Genomic DNA, 24,240 nt, shown 5'->3' on the forward strand with positions numbered 1-24,240 from the left:
TTATTTCATTTTCCTGACTCATAAGTTTATGCCTAATAATACTGATGAAAAATTTAGTTCTCCAAAGCTATCTGGAAAATATTTAAGAACAGGGTTGGATATTTATTCCCAGTAGATTATGATTTATCAGAAGGCAGAATGAAAATTTTATAATCTTTTAATTATCTTGAGCTCAAGAAAGAGTTTACCTTTATTTTCATCCTTACTTTTTTTGTTTGTACCTTAACTCAAAGGACAAAATATTCTTCATAAAAAAGTGTATATGATTTTTTAAAAGACTTTCAAATATTCTGATTATCTATGTTTTGTTTTTTTGTTTTTCTTTGTTGTTTTTTTTTTTTGCGGTATGTGGGCCTCTCACTGTTGTGGCCTCTCCTGTCGCGGAGCACAGGCTCCAGATGCGCAGGCTCAGCGGCCATGGCTCACGGGCCCAGGCGCTCTGTGGCATGTGGGATCTTCCCGGACTGGGGCACGAACCCGTGTCCTCTGCATCAGCAGGCGGACTCTCAACCTCTGCGCTACCAGGGAAGCCCCTGATTATCTATGTTTTACTCAAATATCTACTATTATTTTTTTTAGAACCTGCACATTTGTAAAGAGTGTTTATTCTTCATATAAAATATAATATATATGAAAATATATTTGAACCTTGATATCTTGAAGGTTTCGTATAGAAAAGATTCAGTTACCTTGAAATTCAGGGATATAATGTTGTTATTTTCTGTTTCTTACTGTAAAGGTTTATGTAGAAACTTCAGTTTTCACCACTGTTAATTTTTTTTTCTTTATTACTTACTACCACCATTACTGTACTACTGCCACCACTACAAAACCTAAGAACGTTTTTTGAATACTTTGGTATTCTGTACCAGTGCTAAGAATATTGCATATATTATTTGATCCCCCTCCCCACTCCAAAAAAACCCTTCTATGAGATAGATAGTTTTATCCCCATTTTAATAGATAAGGAAACTAGAGCATTGAAAATCTTAGATAACTTGCTCCAAGTCATACAGCAAGTTATAAAACAGTAGAGTCAAGATTCAACCCAGATCTCATCGGACCCAAGAGTTATGTATACTTTTTAATATATTTGATTGAGGTTTTGTAGGACCTCAAATACATCACTCTGAACATCAGTGCTAATTTTCTAGTGCAATAGATGTTAAACTGTGGGCAACTGAGTTGGAGGTTTGCTGAGCTAGGAATCTACCATAGTAATAGATTTTAGGATAAAAATTAATGAAACTAGTTTTTCTACTCATATGTCGTCGTCTTCTCCTTCTTCTCCTTCTTCTTCTCCTCCTCTTCCTCCTCCCTCTCCCCCTCCCCCTCCTCCTCCTCCTCCTCCTCTTCTTCTTCTTCCTTCTTCATTTCTTCTCCTTCTTCTCCTCCTTCTCCTCCTTCTTCTTCTTCTTCTCCTTCTCCTCCTCCTCTCCCCCTCCCTCTTCTCCTTCTTCTCCTTCTCCTCCTTCTCCTCCTTCTCCTTCTTCTCCTCCTCCTCCCCTCCCCCTCCCCTCCTCCTTCTCCTCCCCCTCCCCTCCTCCTCCTCCTCCCCCTCCCCTCCTCCTCCCCCTCCCCTCCTCCTCCTCCTCCCCCTCCTCCTCCTCCTCCCCCTCCTCCTCCTCCCCCTCCTCCTCCTTCTCCTCCCCTCCCCCCTCCTTCTCCCTCTTCTCCTTCTCCTCCTTCTCCTCCTCCTTCTCCTCCTCCTTCTCCTCCCCTCCTCCTCTCCCTCTCCCCCTCCCCCTCTTCCCCTCCCCCTCCTCCTCCCTCCTCTTCTTCTTCTTCTTCTTCTTGAAAGAAAAGGTGGAAAACATTCAGAGTTAATTATAGGTTCTAGCTTATTATGATTTCATTGATCAGAGGCCACCTTGGGATTCCACTTAAGGGATTTTTAGTAGTAGGATTGGAAGTAGTATTTTTAGTAGTAGGATTGGAAGTAGTAAAAGGTATTTAACATCTTCTTTACTCCTATATAATCTCCCATAATTTAGATCTTAAAAACATTATGATATGAAAACATCCACATTGTGTGCTCTGAGGTGAAGCCAAAACAACAGATTTTCTGCTATTTGATGAAACTAGTATTACTGTAGGGTTTATTGATATGTAAGTTTCTGTGATAAAAGCAACACAAAGGTCATTGTAGTGAACCCACAGCTTAGTAGAAGTTCTGAATTCATGTACAAATTGAGGCATATTAAAGTAGAAAGTATTAGAATTGCTCCAATTTGTTTAGCTGGATATATGAGCCTATGTACTTTTTCAGAAAGTGATTTTTAGTTACTTGTCTGTCATTTCAGGAGATTTCTTTCACCACTGTAAAGTATTATATGTGATTATTAGGATACATACTTTTAAAATGAACTGTTAGCAGATTTATCTATTAAATATTTTTGGTAAGGTTAATAATAATATACAGGCCAGTATAATTGCATCTATTGTTAAAATAGTCTAAAATATTTTAAAAACAGCAAGGATGAATAGGTGAATCCTATAAAACACTAATTCTAGAAATTTTATTTAGGGATTTGCTTAGACAAATCTTTTTATATATGTTATCATATACCTGTGAGTACATAATAAATACTATTTGATGTTAGTATTGAGATTCATATCTGCTCTTCTTTATTATATTTGTCAGACTTGAAAATTACTCAAGATGTGTAAAAATGAAGCTACTCAGTTATTTTTGACAATATCTGACGTTAAATAGAACGTCACATTTAAGTTATTAGGCTGAAATGATAGAGTTTTATTACTTTGATGCCCAAACATCAGTAGATACAGTCCTATGGACTTCCTACCATAATTCTTTGTTGGGATTTGCTGAAGACTATTTGTACCTGAAGGTAACACATACTGGGGTGTTAACCTCTAGTCTGCATTTAAAAGGAATTTTTGATCTTTATAAAAATCAATTAACTGAGAACGAAGCAATGTTAAATTTATGTGTAGATTCATATCCTACCCTATTACTGCTTTTTAAAACTTATTGAAAACTGAAACATACACAAAAATAGAGGAAATTATATGAAGAGAGTTATATGAAGCTGGATAAATTGCATATCACCTGTGAGTTATTAACTCATAGCCAACTTGGTTTTCTCTATATGCCTCCCCCTACTCCTGGATTATTTTGAAACAAATCCAAAACATGATTTCATTTCATCCATAAGTATTTCATTATGTATCTCTGAAAGATAAAGATCTTTAAAAACATAACTCGAATATCATTCATAGTTTCAAATAGCTAGTCAGTGTTCAGATTTTCCTATTTCTCTCAAAATTCTTTTCACAGTGTATTTGTTGAAACAGGATCCAAATAATAACAACTGTATATTACAATTGGTTGATATATTTCAAATGTCTTTTGATATATAGTTCTCCATTCTTCTCATTTTCTCCCTTTCAAAATATTTATTGAAGAAATTGAGTTGTCTTTGTAGTGCTTCTCACAGTCTGGATTTTGCCAACTGCATCCCCATGTTTAGTGTGTTTTCCTTTTACTTGTATTTTCTATAAACTGGTAGTTAGATTTAAAGCCTTGATCAGATTTAAGTTTTTCTTTTTGGTAAGAGTACCTAATAGGTGTATTTCAGCCAAGAGGCATATATCTGGTTGTCTCTTTTTTCATGAAATTAGCAGCCATTTGGTGATCATTGCCTAGATTTATCATCTCATTATGGGTTGCAAATCATGATATTCTAATTCTAAACTTCCTTATTCATTTGTTAATGGAATATTTCTATAAAGCCATATTTCTCCATAACAATTACTTGGTAATTCTGAAGGACAGTTCTTACAAGGATAGGCAAGATAAAGTCTAGGTTCTTTTCCTTTATTTAGCAGTTTTTAAAATAATGAATTGAAAAATGTAGCATCTTCCAAATGTTTTTTAAGCACATGGATTTATATATATTTGAAGTATTAAGGTTTTTTTTAATCGATGTTCATATTGTCCTATCTTTTGTAGGAACCTCCTCAAGTCCTTTTGATTCTATGAGTAGTCATTAATGGTTTTCTTCATGTTATGACAGGATATTCATATTATACATTTTCTGCTCCATATTTGTAAACTGCCATTTCTCTAAGGAGCCCTAGTTTCTTTTAGTAGGAAATGGTATTTAGAAGTTACAATCTAGGTATCAGAGGTGTTCCTTGCTACTACTGGATTGGTCATGATGTCTAGGCCTTTTTAGTGGGAAGAGCTAGAAAATAATTTTCCCTCTTTTTCTTAAGGTATATCCCTTGTGGTATGAATGGATAAATTACTGTGTTTTAAAGTCACTTGAAATAATTCCTCTTTGTGTAGATTTGCCTGTACTTTGATACATAGTTAAGTTCATTTGTTTCATTTGCTTTTGATATTCAAGGATTGCTGTTTTTGAATGTACTATTGTTTTACAACTATGTTAAGTAGTTACATAGTTCCAAAGTCAAATCTATAAAACAAAAAATATTCAGAGAAATTTAACTTCTATCTTGGTTCTCTTCCTCTGTACCTACTCCTACAAGTCATTTAAAAAAGTTTTAGTTTATGTTTATTTATCCATCTCTCTGTCTGTCCCTCATCTTAGATAAGCATTAGCATACTGTACATACTTTTCTCCACCGTGGGGTTTTTATCTTACAGTATATACCCTGTAGATCATGCTACAGTATGCATTCTCAATGGGGGATATCACCCAAAGGGGGGAAAAGTTTGTTCTTGAAGGGTGAAAAAAACTCTTGGATTTTACAATGGTTTGTGGCCCTCCAAAGACCACAGTACATAAACGGATTTACAGTATATCTGTGATATTAAAACTTCATGGGGAGTGATTAGAAATAAAAATGTCTGAAAAGACTTTTTAAGGGGGCAGTAGTTGAGAAACTGCTCTGTAGCAGTATATAGTATATTAATTGGTATTCCTCGATTCTTTTAAAAGTGTTATAGGGTCTATTATGATATATTTAACTAGCCTTCTGTTGGTCAGCATTTGGGTTGTTTCCATTCCTTTGCAATTACCAACAGTGCTGCAATGAATGTATGTTCTTTTGTCATTTACCAGTGTATCTTTGAGATGGATTCTGAGAAGTCAGATTCCTAGGTCAAAGGCTAATTGCCTATGTAATTTTGCAAGACACTGCCAAATTCCTTTTATGGCAGTGTTTTAGTTTGTAAGAGTGGATATGTTATAAATTAGTTTATTGTGAGATGTTGTCACCATTTATGAGAACCGTTATCAGACTTCTAATTAGCTGTGAGAAATATAATTTTCATATTGCAAAAAGCACATTTATGTTATTTCACTTATCAGATTTTTTCTAAAAGTATCACTGCACTACTTACCATATTGTTGTTGTTCATAAAAGAAGAACAACGGATCTGTCTAAAAGGTCACATGCTTTAATTTTTTTTAATGTGCTATATCTGGTCATAGTAAAGACAGTTGCTAACATTAAGGGCTTGTTTTTCAAGTAAATGTAGCATAAACTTTTAAAATGTTTTTATAATTAATTATAAATGTTTACATTTAAGATAAATTTCACTTAATTTTTGAAATGCCTTGGACCAACTAGATTACCTAGGTTTCTTCAACCCATTGTTTTTATGAAACTATTAGATTGTGTGGCAAAAATCCCTTTGGATATGACGGTATTCATCCTTAGTGCCCTTCAGAGCAGGGATTAACTACCTGGGACCACTCTTGTCACTTGGACAGTACTTACTTTTTCTAGGGAGAAGGTTCCAAATCTCTTTAGTAATACTTGCCCTCACCACCCCTACAACTCTGCCAAAATTAGAGTCCTGCTCACTTTAACCCTAGCCAGGATCTGCAGGTACTGAAGAGGTGGACTAAAAAGGAACATCATACTTCATGAGAAGAAGTTCCATGGATAGATTATAGCTCAGTGACTTTAGATCTTCACTCATGTGTTCTAATGACTTTAATGGCCTGAGGGATATTGCACAGTAACTCAAACTGATTCTGACGGAGGTTGAGCTGAGTCAGTCTCGCCTATAGTCCTTCAAATATTTATAGGTACCCAGAACAGGGCCTGGTGCATAGTAAGCGCTTGTATTTATTGCATACGTGAATGGCTGGGGAGCTACTGACATTTATATTCAGTAAGTGGTTAATGAGGAAAGGACTTAGAATATCTGAATATTTTGTCTGTGAAAAGCAGACTAAAAAGCAGTCATGAAGTTTTCTAGAACCAAGTTTCCTATAGTATATTTAACTGTTTGGAGGTTAAGATATACAGAGAAAAATAGAATTTGGGAGATGATGTGAAACTGTCGCAGTTATTTTTGTTAAGTTAAAAGACTGTATTTTACTAAAACATCACCTTGTTGCACAAGTACTGTCAGCTAGAAAAGTTTTGCTGACGGGTTCCCTTGATCGTGGAGTAAATCTGGGGTTTTAATAAACGAGGTAACATTTCCCTCTTCCTTTGTAGGCATTTGGGATCACAGCTTTGTGAATTAGAAAAACTGATAGATAAAATGATGATTGCAGAATTTTCTACTTATTCTCACAGTGACTTAAATAGACCATTGGAAGATGACTGTCAAATTTTAGAAGAGGTATGTCTTTTGAACTGTAGAATGAAATTGATGTCATTGCTTAGTGTTATTTCCTAACAGCCTTAGTTTAGAACACATTCTCCTCAGGTTATAGTGAGCAAAATTATCTTCAATATCAAGCCTGTGAGACCTATGAAATCTTTCACTAAGTATGTGACTTTAGGAAGCACACAGTTGTTTATTATCCTGTGAAATTAGAGAATAAATAATTTTGTAGCTTAATTAGAAATGGGAGTTAAAATGAAGTCTTTATATGGCTTACTACCCAAGTTCCAAATATAGATATAGGATGTAGATATAGAATGAATTAACTTATATCCATGTATATGCATGTATTGGAGTGTGTCTTTTATAAAAAGTGATCATTATTATATGGTAACTTATCAGTCATTCACATTCACTGAGCACCTATTATGAACATGTTTTATGCATATGCATGTACAAATATATCATATTTGGTAACTTATCTAGTAACTTCTCAATGCTGATTATTGCCAAGAATTTGTAAAGAATCCAAAAAGCCCTGATAGCAGCCTAAGTAGTTAAAGAGATTTTTGTAAATGTTAGTAGTTAATGCTCCACAAATAATCCAGGTCATCATTCCAGTCTTCTAGACCACTAATTAGAAAGCACCGGGCTCATAGAGTATTTATTGGTCATCAGGGTTTCAGAATAATACTTTCTAGCTACTTACTGAAACTAGACCAAAATATACTCATATTGTTTTGTCCCCACACCAGCTTCATTTGATCCACTATAGTAGGATAGGATTTACCTGTTTTAGAATAATGACTCCAAAAATCTGATGACAAGATTGCTATGGAAAGGGGTTTTTAAGCCTTTTAGAAAATACCAAAAGGAGGATAGAGATTTGAGGGTCAAACAATAAAACCCTTGACGTTGATTATTTCTACCTCTAAGTGAGATTATTTTGTATTTGAATTTTGACATTGTATACCCTTCTTTTATTTTAACAGGAAAGACTAGTATCTCTTGTATTTGGACTTTTAAAACAAAGAAAACTTAATTTTTTAGAAATATATAGTGAAGAAATGATTATTACAGCAAAGAATATCATTAAACAGGTAATTATACTTTTTTATTTGATATATTTTCATCTAGAATCTTTTGTGAAGTTTATTTTTACATCATCCTGTAATAATACATGCAGTATCATAGTAATATTTTCTCATTTATTAAAAAATTTTAAATATAGAAAAATAGAAGAAAGAAAAACATAGCCCTACCAGTCAAAAAGATTATCACTTTAAGAATATTTCTAGGGCTTCCCTGGTGGCGCAGTGGTTGGGAGTCCACCTGCCGATGCAGGGGACATGGGTTCGTGCCCCCATCCGGGAAGATCCCACATGCCGCGGAGTAGCTGGGCCCGTGAGCCATGGCTGCTGGGCCTGTGCGTCCGGAGCCTGTGCACTGCAGCGGGAGAGGCCACAGCAGTGAGAGGGCCCCGTACCGAAAAAAAAAAAAAAAGAATATTTCTAAGCATAAGTTGTTACTGGTGTTTATCATTGGTACTCTCATACTGTATATATAATTTTGAATTGTATTATATATTTCCGTTTGAATCATAACATAAGCATTTGCTCATAAGTCTTCAGAAATATCACTTTTAATGGTTGTATAAAATTCCATCAACATTATGTTAGTTAAACCTGTTTAAACTTTCCTCTGTGTTAAATATTTAGGTCATTTTCATTTCGGTACTATAAAGAGCACTGTGACAAACATCTTTGGTATGCTTTGGTATAAAGTCTTGTTTGTTTGGTTTCTCATATTTAAGACTATTTTTCTTATAACTGATTCCTGAAGTGGAACTATTGGTCAGAGAGTGAAATGTATTTTTAAATTGTTTGATACATAGAGCTGAATTGCTTTTTTTCTAAAAACGTTTTACCAATAGTATATACTTTCACCAGCGTTTCTTCTTACTCTGATCTCTAAGAAATTATAATTGTAAACTAAAATCTATTTGTTTTTTTTAGTCTTCCCTGATTTTTTTCCCAAGCTAATTGGTATTTATTACAACACAATTGGCATAAAGTGATAAAGTGGAATTGTCAGACATTTTACATCTGCATTACTTTTAGAAATTAAAAGAAAAAACTTACCATCTACAATGCTATCAAAGTTTCAGTATTTGTCATCTACTCATTAGAAAGTAGATATACATTTTAAGGTTATTTCAGTTTTAAAGATGTGAAATTCAAGTTGCCGCTATATTTCATGAGATACAATTTTTTTCCATAAGCTGTTTTTTTTTTACATCTTTATTGGAGTACAATTGCTTTACAATGTTGTGTTAGTTTCCTCTGTACAACAAAGTGAATCAGCTATATGTATACACTTCCCTGATTTTTGTTTTGACTTTCTATTCAGATAAATCTCATTCTCTGAACTTTAGTTTTTCTGTGTGTGAAAAAGAACAATTTTGAATGAATTTCTTAGGCTTAATTGATCATCATCATTAGGTTGAATGTACATTTCTTAGTTTTTAATGTTTAAATAAAACAAGCAAGAAAAATGTTACAATCGCCCCATCTTTTACCTCTTTCAAACATTGACTAAAACACCATATTTTAAAATTATCACTACCACTTCCAAAAATTGTTGATAACTAGCACTAAATATACATGTATATTATAGCTTAGCAATTCTACTTCTAGGTAATTTACCCAACAGAAATTCATACCTAGGCTCACCAAAGACAGCACAAGCATTCCATGGCAGCATATTTGTAATAAAAAACCGGAAAAACTCAAATTTTATCATCAGTAAAAAAGATAAATAGAATTGTAGCATATTTACATCATTGAATACTATACAGCAATGAGAATGAATAAACTACATGGAACAACATGGATATTCACATACATAAGGTGGAGCCAAAGAAGCCAGACACGGAAGAGTACACACTGTATGATTCCACTTACGTAAAATTCAAACACGGGCAAAATTAATCTGTGGTGTTAGAAATCAGGATGGTAATGTCTTTTGGGAGGAAGTAGTGACCAGGAGGGGAGCAGGAGGGGCTTACTGGTAATATTCAATTTCATAATCTGAGCTCTGGTTAAATAGGTGCACTCCATTTATAAAAAAAATGTTGAGCTATAAACATAATTTGTACAGTTTTCTGTATGTATATTATACTTTTAAACAGTTTTTAAAAACTGCTCTGTTTTAATTCCTAGACTTCTAAAGTCTGAGCATTTATTTTTTAAAACCTTAAACTGTTGCACGTGTTGCAAGGAAGTGTGACCTCCAAAATGAATTTCTTTTGGAATTTTAGTATGGGGCTTAAACCATGTCCTAAGTATTATAGTTCTATGGGGGTTTTGTGTGTGTGCGTGTGTGTTTGTGTGTGTTGTGTGTGTATTTGTGTGTGAACAGTTTTAAATAGTAGGAAATTGTGATTAATACAGTTCAAGCATACCCTGGAATAATTATTTAATAGGGTAAAGGTAATGCTGCAGTTTTTTTAAACACCCTGAGGTGTAAGAGGAGAAGTTTGGTCAAATAATTATAGTCATTGAGGCCCTTATTAATATACAAATGAACATGTAGTACTTAAAGTTCTAAAGACATTAATCAAATTTTTTTCTTAAATTTTGCAGTGTGTGATTAATAAAGTTTCACAAATAGAAGACATAGACACAGATGTTGTTTTGAAGTAAGTATAAATATTAAGTTGGGGTTACCAGTCAGGGAAAAGATAACGCATTAGAATAATCTAAGGAGGATTTAGTTCAGGAATTATTTGCTAAGGTGTGGGCAGAGTGTAGGAAAATCACAAGTGATAGTGAAGTACCTTTAAGGGACAAAGAAAGAGAGCAGTTAATGGAATTCAGGAGAAGAAGATGTAAGTAGCTGAAAAAAAAAAGTCTTTTAGTAGTTGAAGTGATCTTCAGTGGAGGGAGGCAGTCATCCTGAGGTAACCCCTCAGGGATGGAGACGGACTATTAGCACCTTTCCTCCTTTCAGTCTTTTGTAAGGGCTCCTCACTGGCCAAGCCCAGCAGGTCAGCCTCCCAGGGCAGAGAGAGGGTGGAGAGGATACAACGTCATATGGAGGGTGGAAATTGAAGAGGAGTAGCGGTGTTAAATTTAAATTATTTAGCTATATAATTAAAACCCAGTTAGCTTTGAGAAGTTTGAGTACATGATTTTGAATTGCCCATGTCTATAATTTTTTGTTTTCCCCTTGAAATAACTATTCTTATTTTAAGGAGAACAGTGATAAATATTTTATGACTATGAATTTCTTGTTCATATAGGTATCTAAACTTTATTAACTGGTCTAAGATATGAATAGTAATATGGATAACTGTAAAACTTCTCTGGGCCAGACTCATAGAATGAGGATTGTGGAGTTTTAATTTCCACACTATTACCTAGTGAAAGCTCAGTTTCAGAATTAGTTGAAGCAATCCTAATAATGCAGGGATCACTAGTAGCTGGAAAAATTAAGTTACTGGACCTTTGCTAAAAGCCCTATATACATGGAGAGTCAGTTATTTTTAATATTTTTCTTCCCTAGGGAATTTTCTCAACTTAGAGAACATCCTATATCTCAAGTGTATAGGAGTATCTTTTGAGAATAAAGTCCTAGGTGTAGCAGCATTAATTAAAAATATGGAGTAATAAGTCATTGTAGTACTCTAAAATATCTTTATGGATTTCTATTTTTTTATTAATTTTTAATCTTAAAGTTGATTGATGTCAGTTATAAAAATATTGGCTGTACTATTATGTATTGTAATATTTAGTATATATATAATATATATGTAACTAATACAATATTGGCTAATACTTACATAGCACTGTGCATTGTTCTGAGTACTTCGTATTAACTCAGTTTATATTCACAGCTACCATATAAGGTAGGTTCTACGTATTTAAAATGAGAAAATTAGATCATGGAGGAGTTAAGTCATTTGTCCAGAGTCACACAACTAGTAAGTGGCAGGGCTGGAACTTGAACCAAGGCATTGTGGCTTAAGAGCCCATGCTCTTAGCCACCATGCCACATGATATACGGAAGAGTACTTTTTAGTCTGTAGTTAGAAAAGTAGGTTATTAAGTTTATTAGGGGAGATGTTATGTTTCTATTTTTATTTTTTTAACATTTTTATTGGAGTATAATTGCCTTATAATGGTGTGTTAGTTTCTGCTTTATAACAAAGTAAATCAGTTATACATATACATATATCCCCATATCTCTTCCCTCTTGCATCTCCCTCCCTCCCACCCTCCCTCTCCCACCCTTCTAGCTGGTCACAAAGCACCTAGCTGATCTCCCTGTGCTATGCGACTGCTTCCCACTATCTATTTTACATTTGGTAGTGTATATATGTCCATATATACACTACCACTCTCTCACTTTGTCTCAGCTTACCCTTCCCCCTCCCTGTGTCCTCAAGTCCATTCTCTAGTAGGTCTGTGTCTTTATTCCCGTCTTGCCCCTCGGTTCTTCATGACCATTTTTTTTTTTTTTTTTTTTTTTTAGATTCCATATATATGTGTTAGCATACGGTATTTGTTTTTCTCTTTCTGACTTACTTCACTCTGTATGACAGACTCTAGGTCCATCCACCTCACTACAAATAACTCAATTTCGTTTCTTTTTATGGCTGAGTAATATTCCATTGTATACATGTGCCACATCTTCTTTATCTGTTCATCTGTCGATGGACACTTAGGTTGCTTCCGTGTCCTGACTATTGTAAATAGAGCTGCAATGAACATTGTGGTACATGACTGTTTTTGAATTATGGTTTTCTCAGGGTATATGTCCAATAGTGGGATTGCTGGGTCGTATGGTAGTTCTATGTGTAGTTTTTTAAGGAACCTCCATACTGGCTGATTTTAAGGAATCTCCATAGTGGCTGTATCAATTTACATTCCCACCAACAGTGTATGAGGGTTCCCTTTTCTCCACACCCTCTCCCGCATTTATTGTTTGTAGATTTTTTGATGATGGCCATTCTGACCGGTGCGAAATGATATCGCATTGTAGTTTTGATTTGCATTTCTCTAATGATTAATGATGTTGAGCATTCTTTCATGTGTTTGTTGGCAATCTGTATATCTTCTTTGGAGAAATGTCTGTTTAGGTCTTCTGCCCATTTTTGTATTGGGTTGTTTGTTTTTTTGATATTGAGCTGCATGAGCTGCTTGTAAATTTCGGAGATTAATACTTCGTCAGTTGCTTCATTTGCAAATATTTTCTCCCATTCTGAGGGCTGTCTTTTCGTCTTGTTTATGGTTTCCTTTGCTGTGCAAAAGCTTTTAAGTTTCATTAGGTCCCATTTGTTTATTTTTATTTCCATTTCTCTAGGAGGTGGGTCATAAAGGATCTTGCTGTTATTTATGTCATAGAGTGTTCTTCCTAAGTTTTCCTCTAAGAGTTTGATAGTGTCTGGCCTTACATTTAGGTCTTTAATCCATTTTGAGTTTATTTTTGTGTATGGTATTACGGAGTGTTCTAATTTCATTCTTTTACATGTAGTTGTCCAGTTTTCCCAGCACCACTTATTGAAGAGGCTCGTTTATTAAGGGAGATGTTATGTTTCTATTTTTATTCCAGAATATATCTTTTCCATATTTAACCAAAATTAGTTTATTTCTCTATGCTTTTTCATCGAATGATCACGAAGCATGTTCACATGGAATTACTACATGATAAGATTCATAAGTCAGTGTACTTGACTAGTCTTAGAGATGTTTAAACAAGGAGAAGTTGCTTAGTAATTGACATCTTCATCTCAGTTTTACAATTCTAGCTAGGTATCTAGATTAAATTGCATTTTATTATTCTTTTGTTGCTAGTATTTAGTGTAGTTTCCTCCAATTTGTAGATAACACCATGTTGGCCTGAAGACAGTCATTATTTTTGTTTGAATTTTCTTTTCTAGGCTTGCAGATCAGATGAGAATGTTGAATTTTCTTCAGTGGTTTGATCTGCTAAAGGATATTTTCTCTAAGTTTACAATTTTCCTACAGAGAGTTAAGGTAAGCTTATGTGTTTATCAGTTTGTCCAGAATATCCCTAAAGTTAAGTCATCTTTCTAGATATGAAAATTAGAATAAAACAAAATTTCTTTGTTTCTGTAATTTTTCTAAAGGGTTTTAAATTAGATTTGAAGTGCTTCAGAGTATTTTGGTACCTTTTTGTAATTTTGGATGATATGTTTTATTTTAAAAGAAATATGATGCTAACTTGGCATTAAATATTATACAGTAATATTTCCTTTTGTGATGCTTGAATCTCTGTAGATTACCTAGAATTACAATATTGTGAAACACTCAAAAATCTATCCCAAACCACTTAATTTTTCTAGGAATTTAATGTTGATATAATGGTATTTTTAAACATATGGTTCATATTTAAAATGCTCTACTAATGTTCTTTATTGCAGGGTTTTTTTTCATTTTTCAATCTGGAATCCATTCATGTATCATGCATTGCATTTAATTACTTTGTCCCTTTGGTCAAACAACTTAATTTTAATCCAATCATTATAAGGAAAAGAACACATGCCACACAGCATTTTTCAGAAGAAACAATGTCACAGACTCTAATACATGTTGGTTGGGATTACCAACATGTCATAACTGTGTTTTAATAAGACAGTCATTAGGAATTACTGAGTATAACAGACTGTTTGTGAAATGTGATATTCTTTGAATTATCAGGTGTCAGTATTGTATTTATGTCCTAGTTAACATCCCTGGCATCTCCTGAGTTTCATGTTAAAAATGATCTGAGGGACTTTGGTACTTATCTGTGATATGACTTCCTTATTGACATTGACATGCTCTAAGTCACATACATAAGCTTTCCAGTCAGAGTGGGAAAAGTTTTATAAAATGTGATTCACTATACTTAATTCAGACTCCTACCAAAATGTTGATCCTATCCATTGATAGTGATAGATAGCAAACCTTTATCTGTGGATTGCACAGTAACGAGGGCTTGTTTTCACTTTTTCTTATATTCCTACCATGACCTTATCACACACAGGTCTGGATATATAGAACTCCTACATTGCATAGTTAGAACTGGCCAACTTTTTGCCAGTTATTTTTAAGTAGCTATCTTTTAGCTTCTATATCAGTTAAACTAAGCCACATTATTATTTGATGTATGTACAATATGGGAACAGTGATCTGTCCTAATTGTAGCTTCTTATTTTCACATTTAGGCCACTTAAACTAATACTGTTGTAAAACATCTTTGAAAATGATGTTTAATCTTTAAATATAGTACTTTTTTCTTTGAAAAAGTTTGTGGTTCCTTGAGGGCATGATTTTGCTGAAAAATAATGTTAATTACAGCTGTTCATTTTTAATGAAGAATTTTTAAATAACTACAAATGGGAAAGAACCATGATGTCTAACAATAGAGGAATGGTAAAATAAGTTATGCCTGGTATATTCACTATCATGGAATATCATGCAGGCAAGGATTTTTAATGATTGAAGAAAATGCATGCATTATAACGTTAAGTTAAAAAGCAAGACAGAGACCTACTTAAATATATAGTCTGCTCTTAGCTGTGTTAGAAAGATTTTTTTACCTCTTCATCTCCATAGACCAAAGAGACAGCTTGTCTTTTTAGTGGTTATCTTTAGGTGGTAGTATTATGTATAATTTAAATTTGTGATTCATTCTTTTCTGTTTTTCCTAAGTTTTCTACAAAAAGAGGTATTACTTTTTTTAATTGAACTATGGTTGATTTACAATGTTGTGTTAGTTTCTGGTATACAGCAAAGTGATTCAGTTATACATATATATATTCTTTTTCATATTCTTTTCCATTATAGTTTATTACAGGATATTGAATATAGTTCCCTGTACTATACAGTAGGACCGCTGTTTATCTATTTTATATATAGTAGTTTGTATTTGCTAACCCCCAAATCCTAATTTATCCCCCCGCCTGCCACACCACCACCACCCCCTCAGCTCTTTCCCCTTTGGTAACCATAAGTTTGTTTTCTATGTTTGTGAGTCTATTTCTGTTTTGTAAATAAGTTCATTTGTATCAGTTTTTTTAGATTCTACATATAAGTGATATCATGTGGTATGTGGTATTTGTCTTTCTCTTTCTGGCTTACTTCACTTAGTATGATAATCTTTAGGTCCATCCATGTTGCTGCGAATGACATTATTTCATTCTTTCCTACGGCTGAATAATATTCCATTGTATATATGTACCACATCTTCTTTATCCATTCATCTGTTGATGGACGTTTAGGTTGCTTCCATGTCTTGGCTATTGTAAATAGTACTGCTATGAACATTGGGTTGCATGTATCTCTTTGAATTAGAGTTTTCTCTGGATATATGCCCAGGAGTGAGACTGCTGGATTATATGGTAACTCTATTTTTAGTTTTTTAAGGAACTTCCATACTGTTCTCCATAGTGGCTGCACCAATTTACATTCCCACCAACAGTGTAGGAGGGTACCTTTTTCTCCACACTCTCTCCAGCATTTACTATTTGTAGACTTTTTGATGATGGCCACCCTGACTGGTGTAAAGTGATACCTCATTGTGGTTTTGGTTTGTATTTCTCTAATAATTAGTGATATTGAACATCTTTTCTGGTGCCTGTTGGCCATCTGTATGTCTTCTTTGGAGAAAATGTCTATTTAGATCTTCTGCCCATTTTTTAATTGGGTTGTTTGGGTTTTTTTTTTTGGATATTGACCTGTGTGAGCTGTTTGTATATTATGGAAATTAATCCCTTGTCAGTTGCATCATTTGCAAATATTTTCTCCCAGTCCATAGGTTGTCATTTCACTTTGTTTATGGTTTCCTTTGCTGTGCAAAAACTTTTAAGTTTAATTAGGTCCCATTTGTTTATTTTTGTTTTTATTTCCATTACTCTAGGAGACAGGTCCCCAAAAATATTGCTGTGATTTACAACATGTCAAAGACTGTTCTGCCTATGTTTTCTTCTAGGAGTTTTACAGTATCTGGTCCTACATTTAGTTCTTTAATCCATTTTTAGGTTTTTTTTTTTATATGGTGTTAGAGAGTGTTCTCGTTTCATTCTTTTACATGTAGCTATCTAGTTTTCCCAGCACCACTTGTTGAAGAGACTGTCTTTACTCCATTGTATATTCTTGCTGTATTTTGCCCTTTGTTGTAGATTAATTGACCATGAGTGCATGGGTTTATTTCTGGGCATTAATTGTATTTTGTATTTTTATTAGAATTCTTGTTTATTGTTTGTATCCCATAGTGTAAGATGATTTGTATAGCTAAAAAAGAAAATAATCCTTAAATGCAAGCTTACATTCTTTTTTAAGAAATTTTTAACTCTTAAGTTTTCAATTTGTTATGTGGACAAATAATTCTGGACTATCATTTTAAAGACTTATGAATTGGTTACCAGATTATTTCATTCATTATTCTCAAGACTGGAAAAATTTATGTTAGCGGTTCTGGTCTTTGAACATGAACTTGACTGTAAACTGCTGCAATATGAAAGTTCAGAGAATAAATCGCGTACCTACTGTTGAATCTACTATGTATTGTAAAATCTTCTGGAAAAAAATAATCAGCAAACCTTTAAAACTGTAGGTATGGTGAAAACAGTGAAGAAGAACCCTTAAGAGAACACCTGATACACTGTATATGGAAAGTTTATTGTATTAGCTAAGATGTTGTCAGTTAAAAGGGACAAAGTATTCAAATGAAACTAATTTAAACAATAAAAGAAATGCATTGGCTTGGGGAACTTAAAATAGTCCAAAACGAGGATAGGCTTCAGTTATGACGTGGTCATGGTTTTCTCCCTTAGTTTCTCTGTTTTAATTCACTTCTACCTCCTCTTTGTTGGCTTCACCTTCAAAGTAACCAACCTAATTATAGCAAAATGTCTATGCATAACAGTTTTAGGTCTTCCACATTTGTATACTCTACTTCCTAAAACAAGATTTTTTCTTCTTCAATCATCAAAGTCCTTGGTTTTAATCCACTGGGCTGATTTAGGTTACTGTGGTCAGGACAATGCTGTGCACTGCTTGCTTTGGGTCTGGATTTTCTTCTCACTTCTGAACTAATCCTGTGGCAAGGAGGTTGGGAGTATACTGTGTGGGATACGTAGGACTAACACCTGAAGCCAGAAGGTGGACTCAGTTTTGCATAGCTGTATTCCTATGGGGGAGGTATAGAATAGTTGTTGGGGAGAAAAAGACTATGTCCAAAGACCGTGACCATTTTTTATAAAAAAATTTTTTAAGAAAGAAAATCATCAAGAGAGAAGAGATAAGGAAGAAGAAAGGCAAAATGAAGATGGGGGAGAAAGCACATCAAGATTAAGACGAGACAGTAGTGAGGATTAAAAGCAGCAATGGAGGAGTGTAGCAAGGAGCAAGCTTGTGACAATAGAGAAGTGATTAATGGAGAAAGAAAATATGCAGTGTCCACAGACACTCGAAGGCTCAGAATCTCTCATATACTGTATGGAATATTGTATCACTTAGAGTGCGTTTAGTTCCAAATAACAGGAAACACAGAGTGTTTTAAACAATTAAGGGGGTTTATTAGTTCATATAACTGAAAAATAACCATAGGTAGGTCAGCCTTTAGGTGCTTGATAGAGAGGTTGATGATGTTATCAAGCCTTGGTTTTGTTTCTCTGTGTTTCTCTCAGTCTGTCTTCTGTGTATCTTCTTAGCTTTAAGCTCAGGTGGTTCCATTAGTTGATTGGACTAGCTTAAACCCTTATTCTATCTTTGGAGACTTAAAGTTGGAGTCTGCTTGCCTAGAACCATGTAGATCCTAAAAAAGAAATCAAGAGTTTTAAGAAAGGAGCAACAAATTACAAGAACGCAACCATGAACGTTAAAGTAGGAATGCAGCCCCTGTTTCTTAGTAGTCCATGAAGACATTGACTTACATAAATTTACTCTTAATTCATCTAGCTTTCAGTATTTGTTAAGTACCTCCTATGTGCCCAGTACTTACTATTCTAGGCAGTAGGATATAATATCTCATGGAGCTAACATTGTAGTGGAAAGAGACCTAGAATTAAAAAAATAAAAAGATAGTGGTAACTGTTATTTTAAAAAAACTGGTTAATGAGATAGGGTTGCTGGAAGGAGTCATAGGAGGCTTTTTTTGTTGTTTTTGATTCAGTTTTATTTATTTATTTATTTTATTTTTTTGCCGTGCGGCATGAGGGATCTTAGTTCCCCTACCAGGGATCGAACCCTTGCCCCCTGCATCGGGAGCATGGAGTCTTAACCACTGGACCACCAGGGACGTCCCGGAGGCTTCTTGAGGAAGTGACAGTCGTGCAGGAACCTGAGTGATGAGAAGGAAACATGTATGCAAACATCAAGGTGAAGAACATTCCAGGCAGAGGAAACAACAAAGGCACTGAGATGGGAACAGTGGAATTTAGAAGAATAGGAAGAGAACCAGAATGTCTGGAGAGCAGTGAATGAGTGACAAAAAGGTGTAAGATGAGGAGAGAGAGATGGATTTAAGGGTAGGTACGGTAAGGAATACGGATTGTTTTTTCCTTTTAAGAAAGCACAGCAGGACTTCCCTGGTGGTGCAGTGGTTAAGAATCCGCCTGCCAACGTAGGGGACATGGGTTTGATCCCTGGTCCGGGAAGATCCCACATATCGCGGAGCAACTAACCCCGTGCTCCACAACTACTGAGCCTGTGCTCTAGAGCCCGCGAGCCACAGCTACTGAAGCCCATGCGCCTAGAGCCCGTGCTCCTCAACAAGAGAAGCCACTGCAACGAGAAGCCCGTGCACCACAACAAAGAGTAGCCCCCACTCGCCGCAACTAGAGAAAGCCCGTGCACAGCAGTGAAGACCCAATGCAGCCAAATCAATTAATTAATTAAAAAAGAAACCCAGTGAATATTTGTTGCGTAGATGATTGGATACTGGTTGCTCTGTTCCAAACACCCCCCTTTAAAAAAAAATAGAAAAGAAAGCACATCAATCAACGAATATGATCCTCTGACAGGCAAGTTATGTTTAGTGTAACCTATTTAAGAAGTTAGAGAAATATGCAGTATATTTTAGGGAGATTTCCATTTACAAAATTAATTTGTAAATGGAGCCCTATGTCTAAGCTTTAGGGAAACATCTCTCTTGAGCAATTCTTTTTCACAATTCACCTTTACTGTGTAATAAAAGAAATTCTGATATGCATGACCTTGACTCATTTGTAAGATGTTCAAAAGTACATACACAGAGTTCACTTTTGGAACCTTTAGGTACAAAATATTTTAAATCCTTTAAAAATGTACCCTGTTTTCTTGTAGGCAACGTTACATATCATTCACAGTGTTGTTCTCTCAGTTCTTGACAAAAACCAAAGGACTAGAGAATTGGAGGAGATTTCGCAGCAGAAGAATGCTGCAAAAGACAATTCACTGGACACAGAGGTGGCTTATTTAATCCATGAAGGCATGTTTATAAGCGATGCATTCAGTGAGAGTGAATTAACACCTATAGCAATTGACACTACCTCTCAAAGAAATGCATCTCCAAATAGTGAGCCCTGCAGCAGTGATTCGGTATCCGAACCAGAATGTACTACTGATTCTTCATCCAGCAAAGAGCAGACATCATCCTCTGTTACTCCAGGAGCTGTGGATATTATGTGAGTATGGTGACTGCTGCCAAGTTAACAAGATTCTGAGTCATCTTACTAATGGTTCCAATAAGATTGGTTATTCAGTTTATTGAGAAACCGTGTACACTTTGGTCTTTTGGAATTTAATTTAACAAAAATAAATTAATTTTCTGAAACATGTATCTTTTTGAAAATGTATGCAAGGTAAGGAGGTGAGCATTGGAAGTAATTGAGAATTGTAGAATTTTAAGACTGGGAAGGAACCATTTAATTAAATGCCCTCAATTTGGAGAGTTTAGATGACTTATTTAGAGTCATTAGTGGCAGAACCTGTCCTGGAACTCAGGTCAGTATTTCCTTGGTTATGTTTCTTTCTTTTACTATGTCACCTTTGTATTTTGTATATAGTGAAAATCTGTTTGAGTTACAATTTTCAGTTTTTCAGACATGAATTTCCAAGTGGGTCGCACTATCTTTTTTAATATTACTTTTTTAAACTTATTTTGAAATAATTTCAAATTTACAGAAAAGTTGTCAGCATTGTACAAAAAACTCTCATATATCCTTCACCTTGCTTCCCCAGTTAATGGTTTACCACATTGCCCTCTTTCTCCCTTCCTCTCTCTTTCTCACTCTCTTTTCGTCTCTCCTTTCTTTGTCTCTCATGTTAAAATTTTTTCTCAATCATATGACAGTAGGTTGCAGACTTGATGTTCCAAATACTTCAGTGTATATTTCCTAAATACAATAACACTCTCTTAAATAACTACATTATACCAATTAAAATCAAGAAAACATTGCTGCATTATTACCATCTAATGCACAGACCCCATTCAAAGTTCACCAGTTGTCCCAATAATGTTCTGAATAGGAAGAACAAAAATAAAATAGCCATTAAAATCTTTCTGGTCCAAGAACATTGTTTGTATTTTGTTATTACTAAGAATAATAAGAATTCAGTACTTTTGTTCATTTTGATGTAAGTCGGCTTATAGCCCAGGAGCTTATAAAGGTTGCAGTTATAGTGTAAAGTCAGCTATAATACCTCCCTCTCCCCACCATAAATCAATCAATCAAACCCTGAACTACATATTAATAAAATTTTTTCTTCTCTGTTCTGGCTTATATTTTCACATTTATTAGTTAGGGTTCAGTCTAAAACTGCTGTTAAAAGAGATGTAAAAACATCTGTAGCTTAAACAATATAGAGTTTTGTTTCTCTCCTGTAACAATTCAGAGGTAGGAGGTCCAGAGCTGAGAAGGTAGCTCTACCATCTCATTGTGTAGCTTCCCTCTGTGTCTTAGGAGGTTTTATCATCTCATTTCAATCTGTAGCAGCAGGAAGGAGAGGACAAAGGCTGGTACTCTCCTTACTTTTTTGTTTTGTTTTAACCTTTTAATTGGAATGTGATGCACATATAGGGAAATGGACCAGTTATAAGTGTTCAGTTCAATTTATTGTAACAAAATGAACACCCTGGTGTAATCACCAAGGTTAAGAGATAGAACATTACCAGCTCTCTAGAAGCCCCCCCTGCCACTATGCTTTCACTTTTTCCCCCCAAAAAACATTAAAACTATTGGTTTTTGCAGGTTTTAAACTTTATATAAATGGAACCATAAATGGAATCATGTTCTTTAGTCTTTAATTTCTTTCATTCCACGTTATATTTGTGATATTTTTCTAAGTAGTTGCATGCAACAGTAGTTTATTTGTGCATAAATATTCCACTTCTGACTACACCACAATGTATTTATCATTCTGTTGTTGATGAAATTTGGATTATTTTCAGTTTGATTGTTGTGAACATTCTTGTAGATGTCTTCAGTGTACATGACGTAAGTATTTCTGTTGAATATATACCTAGGAATGAATAAGTATTGTGAATAGCCAATTTAACTACTGCCAAACAATTTCCCAAAGGATTGTACTCCTTTACAATCCTATCAGCTGTGTGGAAGCATTCCTATCACTCCACATCTTCATTCACTCTTGGCATTGTCAGTCTTTTACATTTTAGACATTTTGGTGGATATGTCACAGGTATAGTAGTTTAAATTTTTATTTCCCTGATGATTGGTAAGAGGGCACTTTTCATATATTTATTGGCTGTTTGGATATCCTCTTCTGTGAAGGCCCTATTCAAATCCTTTGCCCACTTCTCTATTGGTTTGCCTTTTATTTCTTATTGATTTATGGGAGTTCTTTATGTAGTCCCAACACAGCCCTTTGTCAGTTGTCCATACTGCAGATATCTTCTCCCACTCTGTGGGTTGACTTTTCACTCTCTTATTGGGGTCTTTGGTGAATAAAAGTTCTTAATTTTAATATCTTATGATTCAATCTTTCCTTTTATGGTTTGTGCTTTTTTTGTGTGTCCTATTTAAGAAATCTTTCCCTAACCTAAGACTTTGATGATATTCTCTTATGTTTTTTTCTGGAAGCTTTGTTGCTGTCCCTTTCACATTTAGATCCACAATCCATCTGGAATTGATTTTTGTGTATAGTGTGAGGTTGTTGTCTTTTTCCTCATGTGGATATCTTTTTAACTTCACACCATTTATTGAAAAGACTGTCTTACCCGTTGCTCTATAGTGCCACTCTTGTCTTAAATTAAATATTCATATATGTATGAGTCTGTTTCTAGATTCTGTTTTGTTCACTTGTCTGCTTTGCACCGGTACCATTAAGTAAAATTGTATTAGTTATGATCGGTTTTTTTTTTTTTTTTTTTTTGCGGTATGCGGGCCTCTCACTGTTGCGGCCTCTCCCGTTGCGGAGCACAGGCTCCGGACGCGCAGGCTCAGCGGCCATGGCTTACGGGCCCAGCTGCTCCGCGGCATGTGGGATCCTCCCTGACCGGGGCACGAACCCGCGTCCCCTGCATCGGCAGGCGGACTCTCAACCACTGCGCCACCACGGAAACCCTATGATCGCTTTTTAATTAGTCTTAATATCTGGTCATTTCTCCTACCTTTTATTCTTCTTCCAGTATGCCCTATTTATGTTGCAAATCCATATACATTTTAGATTTGTTAGTTCCCTGTTGCTTTCACATAAATTTGTTCATGTTTTATCCTTTCTTTCTTTTTAAGAGCACAGTTCAGAATTTGCAGTCCCACATCCTAGTGGCTAGAATATTATCACATGTCTATATCTAGCTGTAAGAGAGGCTTGAGAAATAGTCTATAGCTTGTTGGCTATTTGATAGCTAAAACTATTATGGCAGAAGTGAGAAACGATATTAAAAGATAGCTAGAAATCTGCTGTACTATTTGAGATTCCTTTAAATCAAATGCAGCCTCATAGTTTTTATCCCTCCCCTCCCACCTCCATTGTGGCTTACTATACAGTTTGGAGCTTCTCTGGCTTTCCACAATGGCATGCTCCCATAGCATGATACCAGAGGTTCTGTAGGTGGTTTCTTCTGTGTTTCATAGGCACATAAATGTCTGGGAACTACCCACCCACAAGGGGCAATGGATTGATTGAGTATATTTATACACGTGACCCTAACTAGTTCTTTCTTGTATCAAGTGTTTGTGCAGTATGTAATTGTGTCATAGATGCAGTACATGCAGAAATGATGTCTGATTTTTTATCTATGTTAGTGGTAGATTTTCCATATTTTCTTACATTATCAAAATAATCTACAACTTTGTAAGTTTATTCCAATGCAGACATGGGCACAAAAGAGTAAATAATTTCCCATGCAGGAAATGGGAAAGGAAAAATAATGGAAAGGATTAGAAAGTTTTGTAGGTTTTTAAAATTTTTTATTTTAAATTAAATTATGGTTAAAATAAAAACATAAAAAGTTTACCATCTTAGCCATTTCTAAGTGCACAGTCCAGTAGTGGTAAATATATTCACACTGTTGTACAACCAATCTCCAGATCTTTTTCTTCTTGCAAATGTGAAATCCTATGCACATTAAGCAACAACTCCCCATTTCCTTCCCTACCAATCCCCTGGCAACCACTCTTCTACTTTCTGTCTCCATGAGTTCAACTACTCTAGGTACTTCATATA

At 34.9% G+C, this 24,240-nt stretch overlaps 1 protein-coding gene across 1 annotated transcript in view; it reads left to right on the forward strand.

Annotated features, from left to right (window-relative positions):
* The window catches only part of VPS54 (VPS54 subunit of GARP complex), an 88,203-nt gene that overhangs the window by 43,533 nt on the left and 20,430 nt on the right, over positions 1-24,240 (forward strand). The window contains exons 9-13 of the mRNA XM_060168955.1: positions 6,448-6,574; positions 7,552-7,659; positions 10,204-10,259; positions 13,503-13,599; positions 19,894-20,234. Of these exons, the coding sequence (XP_060024938.1) occupies positions 6,448-6,574; positions 7,552-7,659; positions 10,204-10,259; positions 13,503-13,599; positions 19,894-20,234 (729 nt within the window). The remainder of the gene's footprint in view (positions 1-6,447; positions 6,575-7,551; positions 7,660-10,203; positions 10,260-13,502; positions 13,600-19,893; positions 20,235-24,240) is intronic.

This window comes from Lagenorhynchus albirostris, chromosome 13 (genome assembly GCF_949774975.1).
Source record: "Lagenorhynchus albirostris chromosome 13, mLagAlb1.1, whole genome shotgun sequence".
NCBI classification, from domain to species: domain Eukaryota; kingdom Metazoa; phylum Chordata; class Mammalia; order Artiodactyla; family Delphinidae; genus Lagenorhynchus; species Lagenorhynchus albirostris.